Below are 18,866 nucleotides of genomic sequence, written 5' to 3' on the forward strand. Positions count from 1 at the left end.
GCCTGGAGAATCCCAGGGATGGGGGAGCCTGGTGGGCTGCTATCTATGGGGTCACACAGAGTCGGACACGACTGAAGCGACTTAGCAGCAGCAGATATAAAATAGCTAAACAACGAGGTCCTACTGTATAGCACGGGGAACTATATTTAGTATCTTGGAAGGACTGATGCTGAAGCTGAAACTCCAGTACTTTGGCCACCTGATGTGAAGAACTGACTCAGTGGGAAAGACCCTGGAACTGGGAAAGATTGGAGGCAGGAGCAGAAGGGGACGACAGAGGATGAGATGGTTGGATGGCATCACCGTCTCAATGGACATGAGTCTGGGTAAACTCCAGGAGCTGTGATGGACAGGGAGGCCTGGTGTGCTGCAGTCCATGGGGTTGCAAAGAGTCGGACACGACTGAGCAACTGAACCGAACTGAATAACCTATAATGAAAAAGAATCTGAAAAGTAGTATGGACATGTAACTGAGTCAGTTTGCTCCATACCTGAAACTAACACCACGTTGTAGATCAGCTATATTTTAATAAAGAAATGAGGCATGAAGAGGGTAAGCATTCTTGGGGACCTGCCCCCCGCCTCCCTCACCCTGCTCATGATGGAGGATGCTTAGCTTCTCCAATAAGAGACAGTGGGAGATGGCCCTGGTTTCAGAGACCAACTTCTCCTTAGATGGAGTCCCCAGACCTGGGAGCCTGGCTTGAAAAAGACAGCTATGCAAGTTCCAGAAAGAACCAAACAGCCCATTCCTGATCCCAACCGCCCTCCACCAGCCTGTTCTTAACGGCTTCTGAGCTTGGAAACCCCAAAGAAGTTTTGGGGACCATTCTTTTGCCATACCCATGGACGAGCCACAGTGTGCTGGGGAGATGGGAGAGGAGAAGAGGAGGGAAGAAAACAGCTCAGAGCAGGGCTGGCCCGAGGGAGCAGCGGGAGGGGGGTGTAAGTGTTGGGGATGGGTGGGGGTGCACCCACTTCCTCTTTCCCCACTTTCCAGGGGTCTCCCTGCTGAGCGGGCTTGAGGGTATGAGAGCTGAGGGAGGCAGGGCAGGGGGCAAAGCCCTCAAGGCATGAGGGATGGGGAGGAGACCCTTGACTCCAAAGGTGGTCCTCAGCCAGGGCTGGTACCACCCTGGGGGCTCTGGGATTGTACTTTGTCTCTACGATTGGTGGGCGTGGGGTGGGGAATACCAGCCAGTAGTGTCAATTTTTTAAATTTGTTTTTGATTGGAGTATGGTTGCTTTACAATGTTGTGTTAGTTTCTGCTGCACTGCAGCATGAACCAGCTATGCTGCTGCTGCTGCTAAGTCGCCTCAGTCGTGTCCCACTCTGTGCGACCCCAGAGACGGCAGCCCACCAGGCTCCCCCGTCCCTGAGATTCTCCAGGCAAGAACACTGGAGTGGGTTGCCATTGCCTTCTCCGATGCGTGAAAGTGAAAAGTGAAAGTGAAGTCGCTCAGTCGTGTCCAACTCTTCGTAACCCCATGGACTGTAGCCCACCAGGCTCCTCCGCCCATGGGATCTTCCAGGCAAGAGTACTGGAGTGGGGTGCCATTGCCTTCTCCCATGAATCAGCTATAAGTACATGTAAATCCCTTCTCTCTTGAGCCTCCTTCCCACACCCCCCACCCTGCTAGGTCATCACAGAGCCCTGAGCTGAGCTCCCTGCATGATGCAACAGGTTTTTGTTGTTGTTATTGAGTGACTAAGTCGTGTCCAGTGCTTTTGCCACCCCATGGACTGTAGCCTGCCAGGCTCCTCTGTCCATGGGATTTCCCAGGCGAGAATACTGGAGTGGGTTACCATTTCCTTTTCCACATTGCAACTTCTCACCAGCTTCCCACCAGCTATCTATTTTACATGTGGTGGTATTAATATGTGTGTATATATAAATGCTACTTTCCCAATCCGACAGGTAGTGTCTTGAGACCGAGAATGCTAATCTTTCTGCCCTACATGGGAGATGCCTTCCCAAGTGGGAATTGTCTTGTTCCCAGGGTCCCATCTGAGAAACACTGACATGAGAGAAAGATAAGGACTCTGATGCTTCACTCTTGGGGGCGTAGGATGCCCGTGGTTTCCATCCCCAGAGCTCCTGAGATCCTCGGGGTGGGGAGAGTGGACAGGCCCACCCCTGACCACGGGGGCGTGTGACACGGCGCTCAAGGACAGCCTGGGTCACCGCCTCCTCATCCCCCCTCTTCATCACCTCTGCACCCTGCAGGCCCACAGGGCTCCCCAGCAGGCCTTGCGCACCCCACCCCAGGCCTCACGGCTGTGCCGTGTAACTTGTAACTTTTTCCATATGCGGGGCTGCTCCAGTATCCGAGAAAGGGGAAACGGCCTGGAGAGCTAGAGGTGCGTGTGGGCGGAGGTGAGGTGGTGGTGGGGGCGTGTGTGTAGGAGGGTTTGGGGAGAGGCTTTTTTTGGGGGGGCTGTGTTGCTGGGAAGGGGGCGGGGCTTGGGGAAGTGGATGGCCAGCCTCTGGCCTGTTGGGAGGACGCCGTTGGCACCCGGAGAAATCCATCCAGCGGAGCCAACCCTCATTAATCATCCGGGCGGCTGAACTGCCAGCTCCTTTCAAGATCTTTCAAGAAGGGTTTTCACCCAAAATAGAGTTGAAAATGTGCTGGGCCCTACTCAGAATCCCATCAGTCTGGGCATTATGGAAAGTGTCGGGCGGGCTGTGACGGACAAGGCACACTCTGTTGCAGGGGTCCTGACTCCCACAGCCTGTCATATCAAGCGCCTGATCAAATTTGACAGCTTCATTTGTACCTACAGAATAGATAAAAGGGGCTGTTCATTGAAACAAATGGAGGGGAAGGGGGGTGAGGAACGGGAGGTGGGGGGCAGAGGGGGCGAGTGTGTGCGGTGCTGGGGGGACGGATGGCCCCGGGGAGGCGGTGGCGGAGGGCCATGGCTATAGGGGCAAGGGGGTGCCAAGGAGGATGCTGCCAAGAGCAGTCTCTCCTGCAGCACCCCTGGAGAAGGGGGCGGGGTCAGGGGGAGACAGGTGAGTTTCAAGAAAAGGGCGCTGGCAATGGAGACCCACCTGTCAGGGTCACACTGAGGGGCTCCCCAGCCCCTGGTGGGGGGCTCTGGGCCCCGAGGCTGTAATTGGAGCCAGGAAGCTGGCCTTGGAGCAGGAGAGTCTGGGGTGACTGGCTGTGATGCCAGGTTGTGCACCAGCTTGTGGGAGGCGGGTCTCAGCTCCGAGCCCCGAGCTGAGGCTTGCAGGTGGCCCCCAGCACTGACTTCCTGAGGGTTACATCTGTAGGTGTCCGTGTTCCTTGCAGATGGCAGCTGGTTGGCATGGGCTGGAGGACGTCCCCATACCCCTGGCACGGTCTGGCTTTGGCTTTGTTCAGGCTGCCCCACTGGCCTGGAAAGACCCCTTCTTCCTCCTTCCGGGGGGTTTAGTGAACAAGGGAGTCCTCCCAGACCCCCCAGAGTGCTCCAAATGCCTCGCAGTCTTCGCAGCTCCCCTTCGCTTGTTAATGTCAGACTATATGTAATGTTGTTAGCATGTATTTATTTTCAATTAATTTTATTTTAATTTAATTTTTAAATTTTGGCTGTACAGGCTCTTCAATGGGGGGCTTCCCAGATGACGCTAGTGGCAAAGAAACCACCTGTCCATGCAGGAGATGCGGGAGATGTGGGTTCGATCCCTGGGTCAGGAAGAGCCCCTGGAGGAGGGCACAGCAACCCACTCCAGTGTTCTTGTCTGGAGGATCCCATGGACAGAGGAGGGCTACAGTCCACAGAGGATGCAAAGAGTCAGACAGGACTGAAAGGACTCAGCATGCATGTGCAGGCTCTTGGCTGTGGTGTGTGGGGGCTTCTCTCAGTTGTGGCCCTCTGGGCTTAGCTGCCCTGAGGCATGTGGGCTCTTTGTTCCCTGACCAGGGATTGAATCCATGTTCCGTGCACTGGAAGGCAGATTCTTAACCACTGGGCCACCAGGGAAGCCCTACTAGTGTGTGTTTGTCCAGGTTCTCCTACCAGATGGCAAGCAGTTTGGTGCAAGCGTTGGGGGTGTGTGTCTGACGTGTCTTCTCTCCTCTGATAGCATTTAGCACACTTAGCAGGTTTTCAAGGAATATTCCCACAGGAGACTCCACAAGGCTCAGTGGTGACATCAGGAAGCCAGCCTGGGATCAGGGTGTTCAAGGTTCCTGTCTGAGCTCTGGTCTTCAGAGGAGAGGGTCAGAGGTCAGCAATGCTCTCCGTATGCTGACCCCGCCCACCTGGCGCCTTTGGAGGACTTAGACACTCCCTTCCAGGCTGATGCAGCCTAGGCCGGTGGTCATGGGTGGCCCCCGGAGCCCCCTCAGGCTCCTGTGGCTGGACAGCTCTGGTGGCAGGAACATAGATTTCTGAAATTGGATAGACCTGGTAGGGGGTCTTGCCTTTTCTGCTTACTGACTTGGTGACGTTGGGCAAATGTGTTTAAGAGTAGATTTACTGCAGAGAAGAGGTGCTAAGATTAAGTAAAACTTTGTGTGGAAAGTACTTAGCACAGTGCCTGGCATACGGCAAGCACTCAATTAATGTTTGAGAAGGATGAAGGCTGGGTCTGGTCCTGTTGTCCAGACCTTTTTCCTTTGAACTTCAAGGACATCCTGTTAATGGCACATGTTTGTTAGTGACCATCGATTTTTATCACTCTGAATTGATCCTTAGTTTTTTGTAAGTTTCACAGATGGAAGCTTTGCCAGAATGCAGTGCATGGAAGTGCAGTGCATGTCTACCCCTCTTGTCAGGAGTGGATGTTAAGATGCTGCCTCAGGGTACTTCCCTCGTGGTCCAGTGGTTAAGAATCTGCCTTTCAATGCCAGCGAGGTGGGTTCGATCCCTGGTCAGGGAACTGAGATCTCACGTGCCTTGGAGCAACTAAGCCAGCATACCACAACCACAGAGACCCTGTGCTACAATGAAGATTCCATATGCCACAACTGAGACCCAGTGCAGCCAGATAAATAAATACATAGATATTAAAAAAAAAAGATGCTGCTTCAAGATTACAAGGTATGTGGAAGGTCACGAACCTCTTTGAACTTCAGGCTCTCCTAGCCCATGTCCGGCTAAAGCATTCCATCCCAGTGCCTTTCCTGTAATTTCGGACGTAAACTTTCTCCAGGTGAACAGGGCTGTGTGAGCTTGGAAGGGCTTCTGTTGGGGAAGGTCTGGGGAAGCGGGTGGAGGTGAGGGAGTGAGGGGGAGGTGAGTTCTGTCCTGGCTTCCCCCTGACACACTTTTGTGGCCCATGGCAGTCTCTGCATGCCCTCATCTCGCCAGAGAGTTAGTTTTGCCCTGATTATGGGAAGGGCAGGGTGAAAGCCAGTCAGAATGCTCAGAAAGCACCTTTGGGGGGGGTTCCCCTCCTGCTTTCCTCTCCTTGTGGGCACAAGGGAGGGTCAGTGACTTGCCCTCGCAGTTAGGAGGGGCCAGAGGATTATGAGCAGAGGTTATATGCGCCATTTTTGGCCTGAGCTGTGTGACTGTTCATGCCAGCTCTCCCCCTGCTGAGACTGGCAGGGACGTCAGGGGGCCTGGTTAATTATGTGCAACACTATGATGCTTCTGAGTTCCACCTTGGTTAGACTGAACCAGAGTCCTAGTTATTTAATCAAACTCTGCTTCCAAAGGAATTCTGTGGATGTGATTGAAGTCCCTAATCAGATGACTTTAAGTAGCTCAAAAGGGAGATGACCCAGGGTGAGCCTGACCTAATCAGTTGAGCCCATTAAAAGATGCTTCTCTGAGCTCAGAGACTCTGTAGGGCTCATGCCGGTAGAGTTTCAGGCTATTTGTGATCTTGACTGCTTGCCTGCCTTAAGAATTTCTAACTTGCTTAGCTAGCCACCATGATTGTGTTGTCAACACCTTACAATAAATGCCTTGCTATTAATATATTACTGGTTCTGCTTCTCTGGTCAAATTCTAATTTATACGAGATCCCTGTCAACCCATGATGGAGATGTAGTTTAACTGAAAAATAAGCTTTTGTTGTGTTAAGCCCCCAAGATTTCTGTGTTAATTTGTTACTGCAGCATGCTGCTGCTGCTACTGCTAAGTCGCTTCAGTCGTGTCCGACTCTGTGCGACCCCATAGACGGCAGCCCACCAGGCTCCCCCGTCCCTGGGATTCTCCAGGCAAGAACACTGGAGTGGGTTGCCATTTCCTTCTCCAATGCATGAAAGTGAAAAGTGAAAGTGAAGTCGCTCAGTTGTGTCTGACCCTCAGTGACCCCATGGACTGCAGCCTTCCAGGCTCGTCCATCCATGGGATTTTCCAGGCCAGAGTACTAGAGTAGGGTGCCATTGCAGTATCTAGCCTATACCGACTTTTGCAATAGCATTAATAAATCCTGAGTCCATCATATCTTAATTAGCTTATTTATCTATCTCCTACTAGACTGAAGCTCCTTGAGGCTAGGGCCAGGGTGTGTCTCATCTTTTTAGTGCCCAGAGGAGACCATAGTATCTCATATGCAGTGGGGGCACTCTGGATTGTTTAACAAGTGAGTCAAACTCCTGCACTCAGCAGTGTCTCAACTCTTGGAAGGACCCATGTACTTTCAATTGCACAGTGTCCAGCAGGGTTCCAACACATGTAGACACACTGGCCAAGACATTCTGATGGGACAGTTCCCCTTATTCTATCCATCCGCAGCATCTAAACCCACCTGGGTACAAAGTTTGAAGCTACTGGCTCAGTGCAGAGTTTTATAGTCAGGACTGCATTTGTATCCTGATTCCACAGCTCTTTCACTGTGAAATCGTGAGCAATTTCCTTAACCTCTCCAAATCCGTTTTTTCATGAGAGTGAACTGCAGGTTTGTTGTAAATATTAAATATTTAACTGTGCCATGGCATACACAAAATGATGCTTACAGAGATGCCATAAGGCAGCGGTCCCCAACCTTTTTGGCAGTAGGGACCGTTTTCATGGAAGACAATTTTTCCATGGACCAGGTCGGGGGGATGGTTTCAGGATGATTCAAGTGCGTTACACTTATTGTGCACTATTTCTATTACTATGACATCAGCTCTGCCTCAGATCATCAGGCATTGGATCCCGGAGGTTGGGGACCCCTGCTCTAGGGTGTGCCTGGCTTATTGTGTATTTGTTTGGTGCTGCCTGTATTTGAAGTTGTCCAAAGTGAGAAGGATAAGTGTGACTGTGTAGTCATACTATTCCCTTTATGGACTGGGTACAAGCCCGTATATAACTCACACCACACACACACACACACACACACAAATTCACACCTCCAGCTACCCAGGAGAACAAACAGGACACAGGGAACGTGCAGCGACATCTTCCAAATGACTGTTTCCATTCTAAAATCTGGCCTCCGATTTAAACTCCAGGAGGATCATTTTATTTTCTGTTCCAAAGATTGATGGAGATCCCCACTGCCCACTCAGAGCAACGGTCCCCCACTGTGGTTTGATTTTCCTCTGCCTTTCATTTCTTCCCTTGCCAGTTCCATTTTCCAAAAGCAATTGGCTGTAGGCTGTGAAAAATAAGATTCTTTATGTAGACCTTGGTTTAACCTCCCAGGATTCTCAACACTATTTAAAATAATAATGCTTGACCCACTTAAGCATCCAAGCAGCCTCCGAAATACCGGCATCACCGTACCCTCAGCATTTTGTCGAATGAACAAAGTATTTTAATGCTTCTTTCTTTCCCTGGATGGAAAGTTCACATTACCGTATTCTTGTGGACCCTCCGCCCGCCCTGCATCACGGAGGTGAAGTCACAAGGAATCTTTTTCTGGATCTTCCACATTTACTGTCCTGATGGGAACTTCAGAATTGCATTAGACTGAGGACCACTGTCAGAGCCAACTCCAACCAGCATAGTGCATCACCCTTGAAACATTTAAAAACTCATAGACTGTTTTGATTAGAAAGGGCTTAAATGTGGAGGAAAGGGAACTCCTGTGCACCCTTAGTGGGAATTAAATGGGTGTAGCCACCATGCAAAAGAGTATGGTGGCTCCTCAAAAACCTAAAAATAGAACTACTGTATGATCCAGCAATTCCACTCCTGGGTATATATCCAAAGAAAATGAAAACACGAATTCAAAAAGATACATGCATCCCAATGTTTGTAGCAGCTCTATTTACTATAGTTAAGATATGGGAACAACCTAAGTGTCCATCAACAGATGAAGAGTGGATAAAGATGTGGTGCATACACACACACACACACACACACACACACACACACACACACACAGTGGAATACTACTCAGCCATGAAAAAGAATAAAATCCTGCCACTTGCAACAATGTGAATGGACCTGGAGAGTATTATGCTTAATGAAAGAAGCCAGAGAAAGACAAATGCTCTCTATTATCACTTATATGTGGGGTCTAAAAAAATGAATGAATGTATAACAAAACAGATACGCAGAGAACAAATTAATGGTTACCAGTGGGGAGAGAGAAGGAAGGGCAAGAGAGGGGTAATGGAGTAGGAGGTACAAACTGCTATGTATAAAACAGATAAGGTATGAGGATATATTTTACAGCACAGGGAAATATAGCTATTATTTTACAATAACTTTAAATGGAGCACAATCTATAAAAACATTGAATTGCTATGTTGTATACCCAAAACTAATATAATATTGTAAATCAACTATACTTCAACTACAAATAAATAAAATGTTTCATGATAAAAAAATGCTTAAAGATGATAAGGACCAACAGTTGCACTTCAGAAATGGGAAAAAAGAGACTCAGAGAGATTAAGTGACTTCTCCAAGGTCGCACAGCAATAATCTTCAGAACCAGAGAAAAATCCAGGTTTTTCTGGCCCCTGCTTCAGTGCTCTTTCTAACTCTATGAATGACGACTACAACTTTCTGGACTTACCAGGGGCCAGGGTGCGTCTCTGCTGACCTTGGATCTGGGGACGACCGAGGGGAGGCAGTTGCCTTCTCTCTCTGGGCTGCAGGTTTTTAATGTCTTCTTTGTTTGTTTGGGGCCCTGGAGACTGCGCTGAGGGGAGAGACTTTCGGCTGCTCCCTCAAGCTACCAAAGGACACTCACACCCTGGGTCTCCGTGTTGAATCATACAGTCACTTCATTTCCACTCAGCCGGCAGGTTCCGTTTCTTTTCTCTTAAGAAGTTTCCCAGCGCCTCTGTGATCCAAACCCACCGACAGCTTTTCCTGTCTTGGTAAGTATTAATAAAGCTGGCGCTAGGCCACTGCCCCTGGGAAAAACTTGTAAAGGCACTTCATCTAGGAAGAAGCATAAACCATTTCCAGGTCTGGAAGGTACAAGTGGGTTAAGGGAAGCCTGTTCCTTGTATTCCAAGGGGTGGTTCCCAGACCAGGGATTGAACCCAGGCCTCTGCAGGGAAAGCACCAAATCCTAACCACTAGGCCCCCAGGGAACTCTGGGGAGCCTGTTCTTTGATCTGCTGGCTTGGAGCTCTGGCTCAGCCTGCTCATCACCATGGAATGAAGGCCTCATCCATCTTCCAGCTTTCAGAAGAGGAAGGGCCTGAGGGGAACTGGGGAGCCTCCCAACAGATCAGGGCTCCCGTGGGAAGGTAGCCCCAGCGAGCTCTCCCTCCAGCTGCTGCAGCCCAACTGCTGATCTGCACAATTAGCCCCTTATTATAAATGGTCAAGTTCCCCACTGTCTGCACTGCACAACTGAATGCTTACTAGATCAGCATAAATGCAGTGGCAGAGAATACTCTCTCATTCTCCATCTCATGGGTGTGTCTTGTCTCCCCCAACTAAATTGGGCGGGAATCTGGTCTGAGTTTTCTTCTGTGTTTCCTGGCATCCGGTGTTGCGCTGGTCACATAACAGGAATCCTGTAACCTCTGCCTTGGTGATCCACCTCCTGGAAGTCTGACTCTCCAACACCAGGTCTGTATTTTCAAGCAGCCATTTCCGTGCTGGTCATTAGGTACATCATTTGTCAAAACAAACTGTGCAAGTGGAATGAAGTCAATAGCACTCTTGTGTCTGCCGCCCACTTTTTAAAAGTTGAAATCAACCATGTTGTGGTTTGGTTGCTCAGTCGTGTCCGACTCTTTTGTGACCCCCTGGACTGTAGCCTGCCAGGCTCCTCTGTCCATGGGATTTCCCAGGTAGGAATTCTGGAATGGGTTGCCATTTCCTTCTCCATGGGATCTTCCTGTCCCAGGGATTGAACCTGAGTCTCCTGCATTGGCAGGTGGATTCTTTACCACTGAGCCACCAGGGAAGCCCCCAAATGAACCATGGGGCTCCATCAATTTCCTGCAACCCCCCGACCTTGTTCTCACCCCTGTGTGGCAGGGTGGCTTCGATTCTGTTTTTAGCTTGGCCGAGCCCATCGGCCCCCTCCCCGGCCTCCCCGCTCTGCTGGGTGCCTTTCCTGTCCTTGGACTCAGGGGCTGACAGCTGGTTTGGGGGGACCGGAGGAGAGGATGAGGGCATGCTGAGTGTGACAATAGGGGGGGCTTTGTCCAGGGGCCAGGGTGCGCCTCCGCTGACCTTGGAACCGGGACGACCGAGGGGAGGCAGTTTCCTTCTCTCTCTGGCCTGCAGGTTTTTAATGTCTTCTTTGTTGGTTTGGGGCCCTGGAGACTGCGCTGAGGGGAGAGACTTTCGGCTGCTCCCTCCCTCCCGGACAAAAAAACGGTGCATGCTTTTCCTGTTTAAACAGGGCACAGTTGTGAAGTGCCCTGACTGCACACACCGAGGCCCGGCAACGGCTGCAATAAATCAATAGGAAAATAGAAGCTGCCAGTTAGACTAAACAAGTGCATTTGCAAAGACGGCTAGCTCTCATTAATCACTCTGACAGTCCTAAAAACACATTTCCCCTTTAATGACTGTATTTGGATAATCAGTGCTTTTTCCTCCTCAGTCAGAGTTTGAGTAACAGACAGCTGGTGTTATTACGGGCCATCAGGGAGGGGGTGTGGGGTTTAGGGTCGAGGGGGAGCCGACCACTGGAGGTCTCCTCGAAGGGGCCGGGCTGCCATGCAATAATGAGGGGGAGCTTTTGTGCTGCCATTGATGGCTCCTGGGCAGCCATGTGCAAGTTCCTCCCCAAACTTTGACACCCACCTGCATTCTGTGGACACAAAAGCCTCAGGGTGGGGTTTTGGCGGGGAGGGGTTGGCAGGTTTCACCTGGCTTGGGGAGGAGGCAGCCAGGCGAGGAGCTGGGTCCATGTGATCTGGCTTTGTTTCCGTGAGGTGACTTTGGCTTTCAGAAGGAAAGTTTGAAACCCGGGACATTCCTCTTTATAAATGATGTAACACATTAATGCACAGCGCATTATGAAAATGGTAATTCAAACCCATAGTGCTCCAAATTAAACCATACATTATCGGATGCACTCAACCATCTATTTTGCAAAAAGACAGGATGAATGAAATCAAGTCAAACAGAAAACTGGAGTGCAGCTTCCCCTGCAGAATGATTAATACAGGACAGAGTCGCGGCATTATTGGAAGACGGATTCCACGGAAACCCAGACATCCATCAGGAAGGGGTTAGTTCATCTGCTGAGAGACACATCCCAAGATGCTGGAGAGGCCAGGGCAGCTAGGGCTGCAAAGGATGGAGGCCCCTGCACCCCACACCTACCCCGTGGGCTGCAGATTCTCTGAGGATGGGTTTGTGGGGTGACTGGGAAGTTAAAAACAACCCCCTGCAATTCTGTTGAGCAATATCTGAGGGTGAGTGAGGCCTCCCCACCCTTCTCTTCCTCTCCCTGCTGTCCATGAGGCCACAAAAATAACCAGGCAGGAGGTGTGAAATTATGACCCTGAGCCAGGAACGTCCAGTGTCTAAAGGTCCAGCTGTGTGGCTGTCACCCTTCCCAGTGCCTGGGGAACACAGGCCCCCGGTTCTGGCGCCTGGAAGAGATTAGGAGGAGGGGCGGGAGGAGGGCTAGGGAAAGGAGGAGGAGGTGGAGAGATGGAAGGTGGAGGTGATGCTGGAGCAGAGTTGCTGGATGAATTATTTATGCAAATGAGCAGCTGGTGGGCAGCATTATCACTCTGAAAACAGCAACTTTGTTTCTGTAGCCCCTGCAAGTAACACACTCCCCTCTACCACCCCCAGCCCCAGTGAATGAAAACAGCCACATGTCTTGGGACCCTCACCCTTTTATGGTGGGGAGAGCTGGCGGCAGAGGGTGAAACCTGGGCCACTCCAGGCTACAGTGCCTGCCTGCCCTTTGAGTCACAGTGGGAGCTGGAACCAGCCTTTTCCAATCAGGCCAAAGGCATCCTTCCTGGTCTGCAAAAGCCGATGATACATTTTCTGGGGGAAACCTCCTCCTCTGAGGAGTTTCTAATGTGCATTCTCACACCTTTCCTGTAAGCCAAGTACCTGGAGAGAACTTTCTTTCATTATATGGGGAGATACCAAGTCTTTTCCTTTCTCCTGTCCCAACAAGGGGAGCCTGTGGTCCTTAGGAAGGTCTGAAGACCATAGTGTTAGTCGCTCAGTTGTGTCCGACTCTTTGCGACCCCATGGACTATAGCCCATCAGGCTCCTCTGTCCATGGACTTCTCCAGGCAAGAACACTGGAGTGGGTTGCCATTTCCTTCTCCAGGGGAATCTTCGCCACCCAGTGATCGAACCCAGGTCTCTTGAATTGTAGGCAGATGCTTTACTGTCTGAGCCACCAGGGAAGCCCCTGACCATAGTTTAAGAGAAAAGTTTAACTCCCCCTGCAGAGGGAGCAATTTCCAGCAGTTTTAGCAGGTATTAGAAACAAACAAAGGTACCTGAAAGAAAGAGGGAGATTTGAGAGGAAGGGAAGATTAACCAAGAGCAAACAAAATAACAGAGATAAAGAAAAAAATAAAGCAAGTAGCTACAGTTCAGTTCTTTTGAAGCTTCGGGCCAGTTTGAACTCTGAGAAGTCCGGTAAGGATGATCCCTCAGGAAGACTCTGAGCTCCCCTCAGGGGCGACTTCTTCCGGGCCTCCAGCCTCTCCCTTACCCTGTTTATCTCTGTGGGCAAGGATGCCAGCAGACCAGGTTCCTTCCCTGGGGACACATACAGGATCTTACTCCAGGAGTACAATTTTCTGCGGAAGATGACTGAGGTTCTCTTGACTAGGGAAGGAATTTTGCCCAGAAACAAAGCTATAGGGGCAACCCCTCCAGTCCCAAACCCCACGAAACATCTTACGCTGAAGTTCTGTCAAATCCCGAGGGGATGACGCCCGATGAGGCCAAGACCCACCCTGTGAGGAGTTTGGGGCCATTTGTGGGATGAATCAGTGCAAGCAGAGACCCCCGTGACCTCTGGGTCTCCGGACATTTCTAAAGCACACAGTTTGTGGAGCAGGAATTGCCCTAAAGTCGCATTCTTCACCGAGAACGTCAAGCAAAACAACACGAATGGCAACAGCAGCAGCTCCCAAAGCTGCGAGGCGCCTGACGCAGAGGAATGCGGCTCGGAGGGGACAAGGGGGGCATTTTTCAGCGCGCCCAACAGGTGGCTCCACGCCTTAGGCGCATAAGGCCGAGCATCCGAGCGCCGTGGCCCGCTGCACCCCGAGAGCTGGGCGCCAGGCGTCCTGCATCGGGAACTTGCGAGGGGCCAGCCTCAAGGGGCGCCCCCTGCCCCGGGGAGGGTGGGGTGGGAACGAGAAAGCACCAGGGAAGACGCGCAGGCCCCGAGGCCCCTTGGTCCCCTCCTCCGGACCCCGGAGACTCCCAGCGCAGTAGAGGGGTGCTCCGGCCCTTTCCTTATCATCCTGAAAAACAGCACTCTCGCTGTCGCCTGCTCAAGGATACAGAAGCCAGTATCTATCGTGCCAGCTCAAGAAAACGGGGAAACCGAGGGTGGCTCCTACATGCCGAGTCATTGCCGCGCCTTCTCCGCAAATCCCAAACTGGGGGCGCAGACGGCTGGGGCCCACAATCCGGCGCTAGGCTTAGGGAGTCCCCAAGCTGTGAGCAGCGCCCTTCGCGGCAGGTGCGTGTACCCTTCCTTGGACTTCAAGGTGTATGAAAGGCACTGCCAGGGAGAGGAAATCCTCATTTTTTGAGTGCAAAGCGCGGAAGGCGAGTTTGCGGCGGGCGCCAGTCGCTCGCCTCTTTGCCACCAGGTGGCGCCAGAGGCACGTCGTCTTCGCCAGCCCGCGGGGCCCGGGGACGGTGCTGCCGAGTCTCTGAGCCCCGGATCCTGGGTCCCTTCTCCGCCCCTTGAGTCTCGAATCTAGGCCCTTATCTAGAGGAAAAGTCCTCTTGCACACACTCTCTCCGCCCCGTCCCCAGGTGATGTCAAGGCCTTTGAAGTGAGCTTGGGAGCTAAATAACCGAGTTGGAAAAAAAAATGGGGGGGGGGGGGGGCATTTTATTATTTGTAACGCGCTGGCAGTTTGATTTTCTCCCCCACCTCCCGCATTCCCCTTCCTCCCCGACTTTCTTGAGAAAACGCATTAAACTCGTCCTTGAACGGAAACCCGAGAAGGAAACCATAAGGTGTTTTCAATGAGAATAAAAGAAGGGCATCTGCTTAGGTGTCTGGAAGTGGGCCGGAGGGTGAGGCAAGACAGAAACACACCACGGTGTGAATATAGCCAAGTACTCCATTTATTAACAAAATAAGTCTTACCAAGGGAGAGCTCTATTCATCTCAAACGGGCCCCGCAGCCCCCTGCATCAGGCCCAGAGGGTGGGAGGGAGGGGATCGGGAGAAGACCCTGGGCCGAGTCTTCGATCCCAGTAACTGAGGGAGCCCACGGCCAACTCTGGGGACTCTTGGGTCAGGCCTGGGAAGGGGTGACGGGCTCTGCTGTGATCCGTGTGCTCCCTGACTCCCCTCCCACACCCCCCAAAGGTGCTAAAAGGGTTGTATTGCCAGCTGATACTGCCACTGGTCTGCTTTGGAAGGATCTAGCAAGAATCACCGACCCAGCCCCCATCGCCAGGACAGGGACACCTGCCCCAATTATCAGAAAAAAACAATGACTATTAATGCACTTCGCAAACTATAAAGAGCAAAGTTTCATGCCAGCAGGGTCTTCTAGGACTTTTACTTGAGTGAGATGAGCCCTGCCGGCCCCCTCACCAGCAGGCGGTGGGACCACCCCGGGGTGTTTGGGGCCTTTCAGAGTCTGGAAAGGGGAAAGGCTATTGGAAGACTCTCCAGCCACTGACTCGTGCTCAGAGCAAGATAGGGGAGCAAGGCTCTAATTTGGGGGACCAGGGAGCAGACCAAGGAGCCCAGAGGGGAGAGAGTGGCAGGGGAGTGGTCACAGGGCAGAGTCCCGGGGCCACAGAGCTCAAGACCTCCAGCCCCCAAGGTCGCTCCCAACACCCCCGAATGCGTTACAAAAAAATACCTCCTCTCTGTTACTTGTACAAAGAAAAAAAAAAAATCCAACAACAAACCAGAACCTCGAATGGACGGAAACAAGAAGGAATGAAGGGCAGAGGGGCGGGGCAGGGAGGAGGAAACGTAGTTTGAACGTTAGGAAACATGCAAGCAAGTCCCCCCGGAGGGAAAACAAAAAGAAGCTCCCACGCTGCCCCCTCCTCCAGGTAAAACCAAACCAATCCAAAAAAAAAAAAAAAAGTGGCAAACTTACATCTAACAAAAAATAAAACAGAAAAGAAAGGCAGGGGGGCGGGGGGGGGCATGTAGTTACTGGTGTGATTAATATTATTATTCGGGAAGGGGAGGGGCGAACAGACTCTTTGCATACCATTGACTCGTGTGGGTCGTTAATGCACTTATATTCCCAGCTTGTAAGCTAACATTATAGTAAATAAATACACAGTCCGGTGGGGAGGGGAGGGATCTGGGAGGTTGGGGGGGGGGGTGGTTCCGGAGGCGGGGGCAGGCGGCGGGGGGCTGCAGCGGCGGCGGGTGGGGCGGGAGGGCACGGGAGGAGGCAGGGCTGTGGTTACTGGTACCCGAGTGCCGAGGCGGAGGCCAGTCTCTGTCCGTACAGCGCGTACGGTGAGTAGTAGGGTCCGGCTGTGGGCAGCGACGGCACGGCCAGGCCCCCGGCTGTGGACAAGTGGCTCTTGCCGTACGGGTGGTACCGGCTTAGCCCCAAAGTGTGTGGACTCCTCAAGGACAGCGACCCCGGGCTGCCGGGGGCGGCGGGCGGGGGCAGGTGCAGGTGGCAGGAGGCGGCGGCCGCAGCGGCCGCGGCGGCACTGCCCAGGCCCGAGGCCCCCGGGTAGGCGGCCAGAAGTTTCTCGGCGCCGGGCAGGGCTGTGTGAGTCCGCAGGTGGCTGAGCAGCTCCTCCGAGGTGGCGAAGCGCTTGTCGCACGGCCCGCTGGCCGCCACCCAGTTGCAGCTGTGCGGCAGCGGTTCGTTCTGCAGCATGAAGCCGTAGGTGTAGAGCGGGTGGCCGGGGAGCGCCGCCTGGGCGGCGCTGGACGAGAGCGCAGCCGGCTGCAGCGGGTGCCCCGGGTACACCAGCGGGTAGCCCCCCGCCTTCAGGCCGGGCCCGGCCGGGTCGTGCGCGCTGCACGTGGAGCAGCCCGAGCCGCCGAGGTGCGAGGCGCCGTGGTAACCTCCCAGGCAGTAGGGGTCTCGGCATAATCCCTGCAGGAAGGACGGTGGGGAGGCCCCGGTGAGCGGGCTGGAGCTGGGGGGCTTGCCCGGCGGCAGGCCCAGGCCCCCGGACAGCTGGCCTCCCACGAGGCCAGACTTGCTGGGATCCAGGCCAGGCACGAACTGAGACGGGTAGCCGGCGTAGGCGCCCACGATGGAGCCGTGGTAGCCGATGCTGGAGGGAGGCAGAGGGAACACCGAGTGACCCGGCTTGTAGGGCGACACCGGCGCCACGTGGCCGGCCCCCACCAGCGCGGAGGGCGGCTCCGACTTGCGCCCGGAGGCCCCGGGCTCGCCGCCGCCGCCGCCGCCGTGAGGGCCGGGGTCCCCGCTGCTGCTGCGGCTCACGGCCGCCGGCTCCGGGCTGGGCTTGGACTCCTGGTCTTTCTTATCCAGCTCCCCGCTGGCCCCGGTCTTGCAGTCAGAGTGGTGCGGGGAGCCGCCCCGGGAACCGCCAGGGGAGGACGAGGACGACGAAGCGGAGACCGGCGCTCCATGCGGGGGGAAGGGCGTGCAGGCGGCGCTGGGCACCCTGAAGCCCGCCTTGTCTCCCGGGGACAAGGAGGAGGAGCTGGAGGAGCTGGAGGACACGGAGGAGGAGCCGCTGTCCTTGCGGGAGTCGCCGCCCCCGGAACCCTTGGAGTAGGGCTTGAAGCTGGACTTGTCCTCGGCCGGGGAGTCCCCGAGCTGCTTGAGCGCCGCAGAGGCCGAGGCGGCGCCGGAGGCCGAGCGGCCGGGGTCCTTCTCCGCTCCCAGCCCGTTGGCCGCCGCTACCGAGTTGAGCTTGGAGGAGGGCGGCGGATCCGGCTTGCCGATCTGCGAGCAAGTCTGGGCCAGCAACGCCAAAGGACTCTTCTTGGCGTCCAGCTGTGGGAGACAGCGGCAAGGGGAGGGAGAAGGGGGTGAGACCAGGGACCCATGGAGCGGCCGGGGGGGGTTACCTGGGGGGGCAGGGTGGGTGAGATGGGAAAGGAGGGCCTCGGGGAGACCGGCTGCGAGCGCGGGGGCTGAGCGCAACTGCGCTTACACTGCGCGTCGGTAGTGGTGGGATCCCTCGCTGCCCCGGGTCCCGGAGGTCGCCGCAGGCCCTGGGGAACGGGCCGAGGAAGGCGTCCACCGAAGGCCACCCCGGGGGAAGGTGACTTCTGTGGAGTCGGGGCTGGGGGAGGGGCCGTGACTCGCCCCCTACTCTCTCATCTCGTCCTCTCTAGGCCCGGGTTAAAAACTTATGCCTTCAGTTTGGGGAACTTCGCTTAGGACGGGTTTCTGGCGGTGACGCCGCGGGGTAGGAGCAGGGGAGAAGCTGGATCTTGAGCCTGGGCCGCCGCGGGCGCTCCCTTCGGAGCCCCCTTCCCTCCCGGGGAGGGCCCCCAGGGGAGCGGGAGGAAGAAGGAGCCGGGGTCGGGAGTGCCCGGGCGTCGTGCGCTCCAACCGGATGGGGCAGAAGCGGAGTGGGACGGGGGAGGGGGGTGGCGATCGGGCTTCAAAGAGAACAAACCCGGGTGGAGAGGTGGGGGTGGGGGGCCGAAAAAAGCCCAGGAGACAGACTCTCCGGCCTGGGGACTGGGTGCCGAGGAAAAGTAAAGGGCCCAGTGGACACTCCAAAAGCAAATCCAATCCGAGAGAGGAAACGCGAAGCTCCGAAGGGCGAGCGTGGAAGGGGAACCTTCTCCCCCGGGGAGAAGCCCGGGGGGGGTGGGGAGAACCCAGTGGGCTCCGATCCCTCTGTATCTCCGTCCCTCCTCTCACTCCGTCGGCCAGTGGGGACGGACCCGAGGGTCGCACCGAGCCGCGGGGCGCAGGGAGCCGGGCAGTGGTGGGCGGAATGGGGCGGGCGCTCGGCGGGCAGCGACCAGGGGACTGACCTCGATGGGGCTCACGGGCGTGGAGGACAGCGGCTGCAGGTACTCCGGGTGCAGGAGGTGGCCGGTGTGAGCGCTCAGCATCTTCAGTACCCGGATGGGGAGCCGGTTCGCCTGGCGCAGGGGGTCCGCCGGGGGCAAGAGGGACACCGCCGCCGGCCTCTTCCCGCCGCCGCCGCTGCCGCTACCGCTGCTCTCGGGTGTCCTTGGGTTAGATCCAGCGGGCGAATCGCTCATTTGGAGGAGGCAGTGCCGCTGGGGGGGCGGGGAGGGCGGGGGCGCACCGGGGAGGCGAGCTCCCGGGGCGGGTGGGCTCGCTCCGCAGCTCTGAGCGCGGTGCAGCGGTCGCCGCGTCTCCACCCCTCCTCCTCCTCCTCCTCCGCTGCCGCCGCCACCGCCGCCGCCGCCACCGCTGGCCCG

General features: G+C 54.8%; 1 protein-coding gene across 1 annotated transcript; it reads right to left on the reverse strand.

Annotated features, from left to right (window-relative positions):
* Positions 1–14,581: 14,581 nt before the first annotated feature.
* ZNF703 (zinc finger protein 703) lies at positions 14,582–18,863 on the reverse strand. The gene is made up of 2 exons (XM_006050954.4): positions 18,450–18,863; positions 14,582–17,451 (listed from the first exon to the last, which is right to left on the reverse strand). Exons 1-2 carry the CDS (start codon positions 18,681–18,683, stop codon positions 15,922–15,924), a joined length of 1,764 nt encoding a protein of 587 aa, XP_006051016.2. The 5' UTR covers positions 18,684–18,863; the 3' UTR covers positions 14,582–15,921.
* Positions 18,864–18,866: the final 3 nt, after the last annotated feature.

Source organism: Bubalus bubalis, chromosome 1 (genome assembly GCF_019923935.1).
Source record: "Bubalus bubalis isolate 160015118507 breed Murrah chromosome 1, NDDB_SH_1, whole genome shotgun sequence".
NCBI lineage: Eukaryota > Metazoa > Chordata > Mammalia > Artiodactyla > Bovidae > Bubalus > Bubalus bubalis.

Excerpts from the sequence above, each read along its gene's own strand:
- ZNF703 (XM_006050954.4), bottom strand. The coding sequence starts at position 18,683 with ATGAGCGATTCGCCCGCTGGATCTAACCCAAGGACACCCGAGAGCAGC. Across the intron at positions 17,452-18,449 it reads CGCCCGTGAGCCCCATCGAG|CTGGACGCCAAGAAGAGTCC; the intron begins GTCAGTCCCCTG and ends TGTCTCCCACAG.